Below are 14,082 nucleotides of genomic sequence, written 5' to 3' on the forward strand. Positions count from 1 at the left end.
CTGATCTTATTCAACTGATCTAGGAATTATAGGATTGAAGGCTAAAAATTAATAGTAATTACTCTTAAAAATGCATTTAGCTAAGTTATATCTATTGTGGCAGAGAGAAAACAATATTATTGCAAGATGAGGCCAAGTACCACAGCACTCCAAAACTTTAAGAAAAATTGAACAGGACTCATTTAGCCATATCTTACATAATAAATTATAAATCTAATTTTCTGAGTTTGCATGTCACATTGAATAATTAACTATATGGATTGGATTTGCACAACACATTAGGCAAAATGTTTGGCTAGTCTCTAAGCTCAAAAACTGGACTCAGTTTATTTATGTATTCAGGATTTCTATCAAATCTCATTAAATTAAGTAAATTGCATAGGATTAGATTATCTATAATACTGCAAATAAGATTTAGGGCAAAATAAATATCTAGTCATAGAGAGCATAGAGTGTTTGAATGATCTTATCAAACTTGGGTCTATTTAGGAATATTAGATTGACCCAAAACATCTGCCTGTCATCAATCTGAGGAAAGTTGAGAGCCATAACAATTTATAGGAAAAGAGTGCATATGTCAGCAGTATAAAACAGCTCTGACTGTAGAAGCAATTCCAATCTCTAATTAACAAAACTTCATCTAGAAGATTGCAAGTATATGAAAACGTTTTCAGTAAATCTTATGCCTTTGGAGGTTTTTCCCCCTGGAAGTACATTGGAACTGGCTGAAATAGTTTCAAAAGTTTTCAGATCTGCTTTAGAAAAAAAATCATTTTTATTGTTTAACATAACAACTGCAGGGACAGTAAATTTACTCAAACAGGGTTTAAATCAGGTTCATTGTTTAAAAGGTAGAAGTCCCAGATAACCCTGTTAGTAGTGTAGTTTGAGTTAATAGTTGGTTGTGAAAGTATCAGAGAAAAATAGAGTCATAGGTTACACTGGGGAGTTTAAAAGAAAGCAAGAGTTTTATAGTGTTGCAAATAAATTGCAAAAACGTGTTCAATGAAATCAAGAAAAGTTCACTTCAACTTTATACCAATACATTCTTGCTACAAAGTGATCCAACTTGTACATATTTTCTCAGATATAAATTCCAACAAACTTAATTGGCCTCAGAGGAATCGTTATAGGTTTAAAGTATTTTTATAAATAAATAGGCTAGAGGCTGTTACTTTATTTTGATTTCTAATATAACAATACTTATTTGGAAAAAAGGGATCAGACAGTGAACTTTTAGTTGGCTTCACATAGCAATGCCTATCCTTTATCAAATTTGTGGTTTATAAATTACTATTGGATTCACATTTCAAGCTACAATATGCTGAAGCAATCATGCTATATTTACTTAGTGCTTTTCAAACTTAACAAGATTAAGATGTGTGGACTTCAACTCCCAGAATTCGTTAACCAGCATGCTATTGGAGAACTCTGGGACTTGAAGTCCACACATCTTTAAGTTGCCAAATTTGAAAAACGCCAATCTAAAAGCTACCGTAGTTTTGCTTACTCAAAAGGAAACCTCACCGATTTCGGTAGAGATCGCCCGCGTCAAGGATAACTGCAGCCTAATAGCCGCTACTTGCTGCGCCAAGAACATTCTTAGCTCCTTTTTTCATTCGGCGCCAGAAGGGGATAAAAGCAGATTGGCCTCTAGTGGGCGCTGTAACAGATTGAAGGCGAATGGTAATGGTAATGGCGCTGAGCTCGGAACCCTTGTCGGATCGCTCGGTCAAGCTAGCGGTGTTACTAGCCTTCGCTTCGGGAGTGGTGGTGGGATGGCAGGCGAACGAGCGCGGAGGTATTACCTCAAGTGGCGGAAGCGACGGCTGCAGGACCAGCTAGCAGCAACGCAGAATAAGTTGGAACTCGCGTGAAGCGGTGAGGAAGCCGCCGCAATAGCCCAGGAATGGTGACCGGGAGTGGGTCACGCTGACTGAGAGGGGTCACGCTGAAAGGCAGCGCTCTTTCATGGGCAAAAGGCTCGTTTGCCCTCGGGCCTTCTAACTCTAGGCTGGGGCAATGAAAAGTTCAAGCGGCGATCCCTGCTTTTCAAAGCTAATTATCAAGAGAAGTAGGCCAATAGTTATCGCGCTTAATTTTTGCTGTGTTTTTCCTTTGCTATCTTAAAAAAAAAAAAACTTTATGACTCTTTGTATGAAAATAAAGGCACAAAGCCTTAATGTATGTTTCAATTTGCACCCTTCTTCTTGAAGGGTTTTATGTTTTAATACTAGTCGATGAGCCTAAGGATACCTTGGCCATTATTATTTCAGGTAGAGAAGACGACCTGTTTCTGTATAATGTTTGCTTATTGAATGCTAGTTGTTCTGGAGAGCTTTAGGAAGAGAGAATATTTCCCTGAAACTACTACTCATTTTGTAATTGTTTTAACAATAGTCTGGAAATTCATGTTTTTTTCAAAAGTGGTTGAAATTACTTTGGGGTTACAGTTTCAACCTTGTTTACTGGGTTACATCAGTTTTTTTCAGAGCAGCTGAACATTTGTATGCCTATTTTTAATTAAACAATACTTATTGTTTGTTGAAACACTTTGGTTTTTTTGAAAATATGCTGATTTTTAAATTCAGGGATTCGTTCTCAGTTTAAATTCTTTGTATAATAGACTTTTGTTAAGGTTCCTGCAACATTTCAGTTGACAGTTGTACCAAAATCAACCAACATCTCAGTGGATGGAACTGTGCCTGATTGCCTTAATGCTGTTCCCAAATACTAAAATTACATCATCTGTTATATATTTTAACTTGTATTCGGTTTTGTTTTATATTTTAAATTTTGAGAAAACTTAAGTTATAGGGAACTGATTTTCATTTTTTTTACCTGTCAACAGCTGAACACAATAGAAGCCTCAAAAGAACTACAATCAAGTTTCCATATTTGATGTATATAAATGGACTTCTTTAAAACATCCTCCTGCGTAAACTTGGTTTGGAGATATCTATGAAATTGCCATTGCATGGGACTGATATTTACAAAAAAGTTTAGCATCTGCAGAAAGAAGTCATCTGTCTGTTGAAACTTGTCTGTATGAACTGCTTAACATTCCCTACTTGGACTGCTAATAATTTAAGGATGTTTTATGAATTGGATCTTCCTAATAAAGTTTAAATAGAAAATAAACAAGTGCAATGCATATATTCTGTGTTAGTTTTTTCTTAAAAGTTCTTTATTTTGGCCATGAAAATGAAGACAAGCATAATTTTATATCCTAATATGTGATTACCAACTTATAACATTAAAGGTTAGTTCTAAATTTATTAGCCTGATTCAAACAACATGCTAAACCATAATGTGTTTTGTTTTGTGTGTTTCCTGTATTATGCCAAGCTACATTTAGCTTATTAATAAATCATATTTAAGCCTAAAGCAATGTGTAAACTAATACCTACATTGAATGTGATTTTAAATCTGAAACTATTTATTTTGGTATGATATTTTATAAGAAACTATCTGCCTAATCAACTTGATAAAGAAACAAAGGACTAGAAATGGTATTTAGGTATGTGGGTTGAGATGCAGTACATGATGAATGCTTTGCTATAATTCATACAGACTCATTTTCTAGTGCAGCCAGAGAGAGTCAATGTACCAATTGACTCATACTGATTTTTTTTCTTATTACTGGTATTCTGTAATAAGGTAGTTGAAATTCAACCCAAATGAATGAGTACTGTACAATAAGCATCTATCTGGTGGCAAAAAGATAATCTAACGTCATATATTCATTTTGGTGATAGCTCTTCGTTTGAGATGTTTGTGGCCAGGTTGATACAATGATAATTATTTTATCAAGTTTATAATAGTTCAACTTTCGTTTTAGTTTCGATTTATTGTTAGGCACATGAGCATTCAAGTAAAAAGCTGGGGGTAGTACATTATTAGATATGTAATTGCCGTTTATCCTTCTCAGTGACTGCTCATAGAGTAGAAGACATGTGTTTTGAGTAAGTACTTGGGCTAGAATTCCAGAGTGAAATGTTCACTCTAGAATAGATCCTAGGAGATTTGGAGATAAAATTGGAGGATTAAATAGGCTGATGTGAACTAACCAGGCATATAGTTAACAAAACCGCTCGTAAACTCCTAGTTTACGTATTTCCTCCTGTTTCTTGGCATCGTAATTGGATGAGCTGTAAGTAATTCTTAAAACAATCGAATTATCGCCTTATTCCTTTTGTTACTAGGGCAAGGGCAAAATTGGGAGTTGCCCCTCAGCTGTTCCCTTTACCCGTGAACATCTTGCTCTTTCGGCTTTTCTACCTGGGAGACGCCTACCGCCGTTAGCGCGGTTCTCCCCTAAACCAAGCTTTGGGTCTTCGGAACGCCGATTGATGACGTTTAGTTAAGCGCCGCAGCTTTGGTCTCCTTAGCGACCGTGGTGGCCGCTCCCTTTGCTCAAAGCAACCCCGGCAATGTCTATACAAATGACCAGCCGTCGGAGCCGAAGAGGTCCACTGCAGGCCGCGTTGCGTCGGGGCAGAGAGCTGCGGGAACAGGTGAAGTGTCTTTTGGCGTTTTCCTTTCTCGGAGAGAGAGGGAGATAGGCAGCTGGGATTGCAAAAGCCAAATTCCCAATGCATCCCAACAGTTGTGACCCACTAGAGGGTGGCGGTTGGGGAAAAAAAAAAATCCCTCAAAATCTCAGTTGTGGAGCTCATGGATGGACTTGTTTCAGTGCAAACCTGATGTGGCTCCCCAAATGTGATCCCTCCGTTTTCATTGTTGAATATGTGAATCCCTACAAAACTAGTCTGAACTTTATGGTTAAGTATTAGAAGATGCACGCGTGTATCTTAAAGTGGCGGGGTGGGGTGGGGTGGGGAAGAGATGTATATGCACGCCCCAGCGAGTAAGAATCCAAAATATTACCCGTTAGATCAGGGATGTCCAACTCGGCAACTTTAAGACCTGTGGTCTTCAACTCCCAGAATTCTCCAGCCAGCTTTTTCTGGCTATGGAATTCTGGAGTTGAAGTCCACAAGTCTTAAAGTGACCGAGTTTGGAGACCCCTGCATTAGATTGTAATCCTATTCTGCAATAAGTATTTTGTATAAGTTATTTGGTAAAAAAAAAAAGTTGTTAGAGACGAGCAATTCTCCCAGTGACATTCTCAACAAAACACTCAGCAAACAGTGTTAACACCTAACACCTAACTTAATAGGTGAAATAAATTTATATTGAACTTGTGTTCAATAGGGAAAATTGAGTAAATGATATCACACACACACACACACACACACACACACACCACACCACACTTCATATTTCTAAACCACCCATCTCCCTCAAAAAGTGGCTCTATACTTTATCCATATCTGCCAGAACACTACAGCAAGTAGGTTACTCTATAGCCTTTGTATGAACATTATACACGAAATATAGAAGAATGGAGAAATGCTAAGATATTCAAATGCTGACAGAAAATTAATTGGTAGTCTGGGGCCAGGAATGGATTTTTGTAAAAAGAAGCTAATAGGATTGTGTTTATCTTTTACTTTAAAAATATACAGTACTTCATTTGTATTTACAAAATGAAGCATAATGAATACAGCAAGTAAAGGTTCCAATGTTTTGAAAGGATTAAGAAAATGAGACTTGTTTAGCAAAATAGGTTTGATGGTTTACAAGGATTGAAAGGTATGGCTAATGGACTTAGCATTTTATTACTTTTGTTTATTATTTTCTTATTTATTAATTTATATCTTGTCCATTTTGCAGTTCAAGGCAACTCTGAGCTGTACTTATATTTTATACTCCTTTTCTGAGTGGAAACAATTTGATGAATATATATTTATGATATATCAGAATAAGCTTTCTCTTATATTTCTTACACATATATAGACAATCCTAATTAACTTAGTGCAACACTTAAATCTCACAAGTGGTCCAGACTGATTAAAGTAGCAAGGTCCTGTAGAGGGCACTATAGTAAAATTTACATGTATACAGAACTTAATGGGATTTAGATAAATATGTATAGTATTGATTCTAAATTTAGTGGATTTTCCTACTCTGAAGTTACTTGTTTGTAATAAAGGGGAAGTTAAAATGTAATTGGATGTGAATATTATTAATATTGGGCAGATGATGTGTATATATGTGTGAATATTAGAGAATATGGGGAAATTTGTTTTGGAGTGGTGTTTTTTTTATCCTAAATACAATATATGTACAAGTCTTAATAATATGATGTTATGCAACTGCTTTTATTCAACACATTATGTCTTAATTTAAAATATTTCAGGTGGAAACTTTGCTTCAAGAAAGCAAAGTGAAGTCTCTGGATTCTGAAAAAAAGAAAAGTCTTAGGAGAGGTATGTACATTGCTACAGTAATTTTTTGACAGAAGCACTTACTATATGGCACTTGAAATGTAAAGAAATTAAACAGGTGATTTAGAAATAGTCGAGACTTCTTTATTTAGAAGAACATTTATAAAAAATAGACTCATTTCTACGTGTATTTTACTTCAAAGATGAGAGGTGATGCAATGTTATTTGCCTAGTCTCATTTAGCACACAATCAATCACATAAAAACAAATTGAAGAAGATGTTTATGAATATAAATATTTGGAACTGTTCTTCAGTGGAGTATCAGTGATTAATGGTGCAGCGTTTAATGTCATTATTTTTACATTGAAATGCATTATATTTAAATGTTAGCATTCAATACATACCATTCCTTCTGCAGTGAGTTGATTTATTTTAACTGCTATATTTTATCATTATTTTTTAAAACATTTATATTGCTTTCACTATGAAAGTAGATTCAAGGCCAATTACAAAATATTCAGGATTGCTTGTTCATGAATTTGTATGCTAGTTATTCCAAAGCATTCAGGTGGTTTATATTTCAGAATGATAAAAACCGTAAAGCAAATGCCCTTTCTCCCCATACACACTTGTTAGTATTTATCTATAGTACAGTGTTTCCAGAGTATATTTTTAACTTAAGAATGATCTTTTTCTATATAAGATCAAAATCAAAGAACTATAGTATTCTTTGCAAAAACTACAGTAGCAAGAATGAATCTAGTGCTTTGCTTCACCTTTGGTTACTCTACTTTGGTCAGGTAGATTTTTGTTGTTCTCCTGCAGGATCTCCTATAGGAGAACAACAAAAATCTACTTAACCAAAGTAGATTTGTAGATTCTCTTGCAGGAGAAGTAGATTTTCCTGCAGGAGAATGAGCAACAGAAGCATTAATCATTCTTCAACCAGACAAATGTAAGGAGGCTTTAATAGCTTTCAGCATCAATAGTACTCCTTCTCTAGGGATATGTGCATATAGAAATTTTTCTGAGTTATGGCAGTATGCTATTAACATACATACTCACCTTGAGATTATTAACTTGTTTATTAAATTTAAACATAATAGTGTAATATTTTAGGGTCAGCATATTTGATAGTTGGTAGACAGCATCTAAACTCTGTTCTTTCTTTCCATTTATAGGATGTTTGGAGCTGAGAAATCTGTGGATGAAAATACCTTAAGTCTTGCAGAACTTAAAGAAAGTAAATATTTAGGGGCTATAGTTGATTGGTTGATTATGTGCCAACAAATGATTTTTGACGTCGTACTAACCACACACATATTTTCTCCATGACAATCTATCTCTAACCTATTCTTTAAGTCTCCCAATGATGCAGTCAGTGCCACTGTAACTGAATCTATCCATCTTGCTGCTGGTTATCTTCTCTTTCATGTCATTTTTTCAGCAGTAGAGTCTTTTGTAGTGAGCTAGGTCTTCACATAACGTGTACAAAGTAGATTAATTTGAGCCAGGTCATTTGTGCCTCAAGTGAGAACTCTGAGTTGATTTCTTTCAGTTATCTATTTGATTTTTTTTTTTTTTTTGCTTTCTACAGAATTTTAGAAGTCTTCTTCAGCACCAAATTCAAAATGTCCTACCCTCCTTCAAAGTCCAGCATTTGCTTCTATAAAATATTACAGGGAATACCATGGCTTCATGATTGTGATCTTTATAGACATTATGACATTGAATATCTATTCCACTAGAGGAAGAATACTTATCCAAAAATAAGAGAGGGAAGATTCTGAGATATTGTTTGCTAAAGTAGTATTGAAATTAGCAGCTATTTTCCAAGTTCCAGTGTATATATAGCTTTCTGAATTTCTGTCATTCTAATTAAATCCATCCATTAAAGAACATCTTTTCTAAATGTGATTTGGAAGCCATTATCATGCAGAGGTTAACATTGGAAACATTCAAGTTTAACTCCCCTCTTGACATATGAAAGTTTTTGATCTTCTATCTCAATGGATTGATGCTCTGAGACTAAAATAAAGGAAAATTTGCATGTATATTACTTTGAGAAATGACAAGATATAAATATAAACTAAGATTATAAAACTTGGTAAATATTATATACATATGGATTTTCTTAAAATTCTGTTGTGCTTTTATCTCACAGTCAGATGACCTGCACCAGTAGGAAATTATAATCAGAGAAAAGAAGAAGAAGAAAAACAAGTGTTCAATCTTTCTCAGCAACTGGAAAAACTTGCTGCAGTCCTTAACCAGGACAATATAGTCAAAGACTCTAGCATGTAGGTAAATTTAAGAGATTTAATTTTTTGTTCTAGCCAACTATCACAAGTTTGCTTACATTTAATTATAGGCATGTTTCATAACCAGTATAAATGTTTCTTACCAAGATTGGAAGCAAATGCAGCATGGATTTCAAATATAGATATCTTCTTTCCTGTAACATAAAATTAAGATATATGACAGTATAGAAATTTAAATGCATTCAAAATGCATTGTGCATATCTTTTTGATATCTGCTTCCATTTTGTAGAAACTGCCTAATCTCATTTAATGCCAGATATTAATCGTTTTCAGGAATAGGGAAAATATATGCTAGTTTTCTTCTGGATTGCTCACTTCATTTAATTCATTTTCTAAATGTTAAATCAGAAGCATTTATTATTTCCTATACTTGTTTACTGCCAATTCAAGCTACATATTAGTCAAACCAGGACTGATTAAAATAAGCGATTTTCAAAACATCAGTTATTTCCTGTTTTTATTTCTTTGTTAGGAATTGAAAAGAATGGCAGCCCAGAAGAACAGCAGAAAAATGAAAAGACAGAAAATGAGGAAGGAGAAAATACCCAAAATGTTGATGATGAAGAAGAGCAAGATAGCAAGGATGATGATGATGATGATGATGATGATGATGATGATGATGATGATGATGAAAGTAAACTAGATGGTTCACTTAATATAGAATTCATCGCTGTTGGTGATTTTGCTGCACAGCAAGAAGGGGATTTGACATTTAAAGCAAGTAAAATCTAGCATTTCTTGAGTCCACTATTCCACTTGTTTGCCTCTACTGTCTGTTCTGTTTGTTGTGATCTGTGCCCTGTACCATTTAATGTGGCATGAGAATTGAGATCAATCATCATTATCTGTGTAACTTTGACCTGAGTTGTAGGCATTGTCTAAAGTATGTTTTAGATTGAAGTAGAGGGCCAAGTGGAACAACAGGTTTGTATAGGTGCAGTGATATAAATCTACCAATGTTTATTTGAAATGTTCATTTAAAAAAACAAGCTGAATGGAACATAAATTTTTAGACTTCAAATTAACTTTTTGATTTTCTGTTTCTTTACAATAGTTGCAAAACCATTTGATTTTCTTTTTATGTCTCTGGCATCTTCAGTAACATTTTGCATCAGTTGGTAAAATAGTAATGATCACATTTGATGCTAAACAAACATTAAAACATACACCGTATATTCTATACATTGTATTGGAATACTCAAAACATTTTCAGTGTTAATATACTTACTTTTATTTCTCTGTTTTCATTATTGAAGAAAGAAGAAGTTCTTCTTATCATTGAGAAAAAGCCTGATGGTTGGTGCTGGCTAAAAATTCGAAAGGGGAGAAAGGCCTTGTGCCTAAAACCTATCTTATGGTTAGTATGCATTTTCTCTTTCCACTCAGTTTTAACTATTTTAATTATTGTTGATGTCTGTGCTCTTTTGTAAGATGGCAGAGTGATAGCATTGCACTGTATAAAAGTAAAAGGGAAATATTTTTTCCATAGCCTGCAGTAAATATTTTTTTTAATAGAAATAATACTTGCCGATATTTTGAGTCTTAACTGTTGATTGTACATACCTATAAGGAAGAAAGACAGTGATAGTATCTCTGGAACCAGTCCTTTTGCAAACATGTCCTGGAAATTGTATGGATTGTTATAGTAGTTATTTATACACATATTTATAGGCTGACACTATTCTAAGAACCTTAGGCTAGTTTAATAAAATAAACACCACCTTATCAGTTCTAAACTAACAATTATCACCACACAGTAATAGAGAGGTGCTGATTTTTATAAGTGATAATAGGGCACTGCCATCTGGGATGTTAATTTTTGGGTGGATAAGTGATTCATTTACTTCTTTAGATATCAATAAGATTGTGATGATGAAGGTGAAAAAACGTATTTAGTTAGGTTGTCAGGCAGCAACCAGTTATCTATTCCTGATTAACAGAATACTCTCTAAACAGTGTTGGAAAGTAATGTGATGGACTTTAGATGTGTGGGGAACTTGTGACAAGTGTTCATTAGAAACTTCTGCTGTTATGATGGAGTATTATTTTCAGTGAAGAATATAAGGCTCGTGATAGGCTATTACTCTTCCTCATGTTGTTAGACTATCCCTTCCATTACAAAAATAAGGATGCAGTTTGGCTGATCAGTGTACTTCTTGTGACAGGCAAAAGACAAGGAAGAAGAAGAGCCAAGTGAAGAGGAAACAGAGGAGGACATTGAGGTGGCAGATGAAACAGCAGGTGGAGCCGATATTCTGAAAAGGTAGACTGCAGACTTTAATGCAGACATACATCATCATCAGTTGGTATATTATGAGAACTTACTCCGTTTGTAAGCTATTTAATATGCAATGTGTAAGAAACAAAAAAAAATCCAAAAACATCTTATTCCTAAAGTTGCCTATAATATGGGACCTACCATTAAAAAATAATTAGTTCTTGGTTTTAAATGTATTCATGGTGGGACTTACAAAAAGAGTCTTACTGAAGAGCTAAATGTGTAGAATAAACCTGTGTATGATTAAGTCCTTCTTCAAGGGTTCTGGGTCCAACCATATTGAGCCTTTTGATTGGGCTGATAAAGCAGACTGATTTGAATGCTATTTGGCTTTTGTATATATTTCCTATAAGTATATATTTTTTCCTTATGTTTGTACTGTCTGCAGAACAGACTCTCACTGGAGTGCTGTCAAAAAGGCCCTCACAGAGGTAAGTTTGCATTTTGCAGAGTTACATTTACATGTCAGTAATGATTTGAAGCATCACCTTTGTTTTTTTCAAAAGATTTTGATTGAAGAGCAAACAGTCCTACTGTTGAATGCAAAGTGAGCAAGCTAAAAATATTTACACTGGAATAAATATTTCATAGCACAATCTTTTCTTTATTTACTCAGAATCATTTGCCACCTTAATTTCTAGCATGGCTTTGGAACAGTATTGCTGAAACTTTTAGCTAGCAGACATTTCATTAAATGTTAAAAAAATGAAATGGGACAATTTCCTTAATTACCTGGGAAAGTGAATGAGAAGAGGATATAATGCAGTCTGGACAAGAGAAATAAGGTGGTGGAGGTCAATAGCAGAACAAACAGAAGGATAGCACTAGAAAAAGAAATTGGGGCAGCAGGTGCAGAACACACAGGCAGAATGAAGAGGCTTTGCTTAGGCAGGCATCTTACTGAGTATCTTTTGCCAGATCCACTGTTGGGAACAGAAGTGAATTGAAAATCAGCAAATCATGGATAGATCTTGACATCTTCCCTGAAACTGAAGCAGAGTAGAGTGACATCGTCAGATCATCGACATAATTAGTGCCACAATATAAAGTGGATTATCTTCTCCACATTTCTGCAAGCAACTGTAGTTTGCTCATGAAGCTCAAAATACTTCTTTTTTTTGCTTCTTTTTTGCTTTTTTCTTCATGACTCAGACGGGGCTTTCCTTAATCAAAAGGAATATCTCTGTCTAAATGAACAGAATAATGTCTTAGATGCCCTGACAACTATGGGAGCAGTGCCAGCTGGATTTCGACCTTCGACACTTGCACAGCTCTTGGATGAAGGTAGATTTTCTACAAAATTATTTCACTAAATCTAAATCAGATGTGATGCTTCTAAGGACAACTGAAGCTTGATAGAACAACATTAAATATGGTATAATATGGTGACATTACAAAATGGCATCACAAATTGTTGATTTTAATGCTATTGAATTGATTTATTATTTCTTTTAAATTTTGGAGAGCAATAGTGGTACAGACTATTACATAATTTAAATGCTACCTGGCTATAGAATAAAGTTTTTTTAAAGTGTATATTTTACAATATAAACTATGAATGAAACAAAAACATTTGAAAATATATGCATTTACCTAAATGTGTTAAGTAATTGAGATAGTCCACTCATAATTGGTTCCAGACCTCAGCTTCATTGATAAAAAAAGCTACGTATTATCCGTGATTCAAGCCATGTTTGTTTAGGTCATAAATTTAAAAAAAGTATAGCTTCAGATTGGAAATTCTGACTATCAAAGACTATGTAGCCAGTAAGCATAAAAGGTGATGGATGTACATAAATGCGTACATCTATTTTTTTCTAGGAAATCAGTTTCAGGCATCTTCATTCCTTCAACCCGTGCTTACACCTTCCAATCTTTCTTTTCAAGATCTGATATGGAGCCCTGAAAAAGGCAGTGTAAGTACTTGTTCTTAAAAAGATACACATAAAGGCTAGTGTCTTCAGGATACAGATGATGAAGAAATTGGGTGTAACGGTGCAAAAGCCTGGGAAGACTGTCATGAAGTATATAATAAAATTGTAAAGCTTCAAGGCTAAAGGATTCAGATGCTTTTACATAGATGTACAGGGAGTGAGAATAAAAAGAGAGTTCTAGTACAAGGGAAATATGATATTGTTGATAGTTTTGGAAATCTAGTGAATGGAACTCATAATTTGAATGTAGTATTGGAAGGATATAATTTGTTAAAAAAATCAGACCCAAGAAAAGGGGAGGGGTGATGGCATAAATAAAAATAACTATATCTGTAGGGAAATTTGTGACAACAAGAAGGAAACCCTGCCATAAATGTCTTGGTGAATATTAGGAAAAAGAAAACATTGACACTGTTGTGTGTGCTATAAATTCACACCAATTAGCCAAAGACATAGATGAAATCATCACAGATCAGATGGCCATAATACTCTATGAAACATACAACTGTGGTAATGTGTTTCAATTACCTAAGTTCAATTGGAAATCCACTCTGTGGCAAATAGGAAATCCAATAGATTCTTTCAGATGACTTTAACATACAAAGGGTGGAAAAAGAAACTAAGGAATTAGTTATATTGGATTTAATACTTATTAATATGAATGAAAGCTTGAGGAAGTTATAGGAACTTGGGAGAAGTGACCATGTAATCTTACAATTAATCATATCGCAGACAGGGAGAACTGAAGGTAGTCAGATTAGAAGGTAGACTTCAAAAAAGCTAATTTCCAGTAAGAGAATAAATATGAAGGGTTCCATGCATGAAAATCCTGAAGGAAACCTGTTCAGGAAGTGTTGAAATGAGATAATGAAGGCCCAAATACAAACAATGCTAGATAGAAAGAAACATGGGAGGTAGCTGATGAACCAATCTGCTTGCATAAAGAGCTCTCTGATAAACACAGAGAATGAGCTTAAAAAATAAAAAGGGCATGTAACAAAAAAAATATCAAGAAATAATTTGAATCTAAGGATGGGGTCAGAAATAATTTGAATCTAAGGATGGGGTCAGAAATAATTTGAATCTAAGGATGTGGTCAGAAATAATTTGAATCTAAGGATGGGTCAGAAATAATTTGAATCTAAGGATGGGGTCAGAAAGACTAAGAAATACTTGGAGTGAGTGAAAAAATAACAAATGGATTCTTTGGTATGTAAACTTTGCATTTGTAAGCTGCCCAGAGTCATTTACTGA

The 14,082-nt window shown here is 34.5% G+C and overlaps 1 protein-coding gene and 1 long non-coding RNA gene across 2 annotated transcripts in view; both read left to right on the forward strand.

The window, feature by feature from the left end:
* Positions 1–1,646: 1,646 nt before the first annotated feature.
* Positions 1,647–3,153, forward strand: LOC116508005. The gene is made up of 2 exons (XR_004255263.1): positions 1,647–1,881; positions 2,852–3,153. It is a non-coding gene; the product is annotated as an uncharacterized LOC116508005 (long non-coding RNA).
* A 1,239-nt stretch (positions 3,154–4,392) lies between these two features.
* The window catches only part of NPHP1 (nephrocystin 1), a 30,754-nt gene continuing 21,064 nt past the window's right edge, over positions 4,393–14,082 (forward strand). The window contains 9 exon segments of the mRNA XM_032214907.1: positions 4,393–4,517; positions 6,266–6,335; positions 9,155–9,333; positions 9,873–9,915; positions 9,918–9,973; positions 10,782–10,879; positions 11,283–11,325; positions 12,094–12,178; positions 12,716–12,810. Coding sequence (XP_032070798.1) covers positions 4,434–4,517; positions 6,266–6,335; positions 9,155–9,333; positions 9,873–9,915; positions 9,918–9,973; positions 10,782–10,879; positions 11,283–11,325; positions 12,094–12,178; positions 12,716–12,810 — 753 coding nt within the window. The 5' untranslated portion in view covers positions 4,393–4,433.

This window comes from Thamnophis elegans, chromosome 4, assembly GCF_009769535.1.
Source record: "Thamnophis elegans isolate rThaEle1 chromosome 4, rThaEle1.pri, whole genome shotgun sequence".
NCBI classification, from domain to species: Eukaryota; Metazoa; Chordata; class Lepidosauria; order Squamata; family Colubridae; genus Thamnophis; species Thamnophis elegans.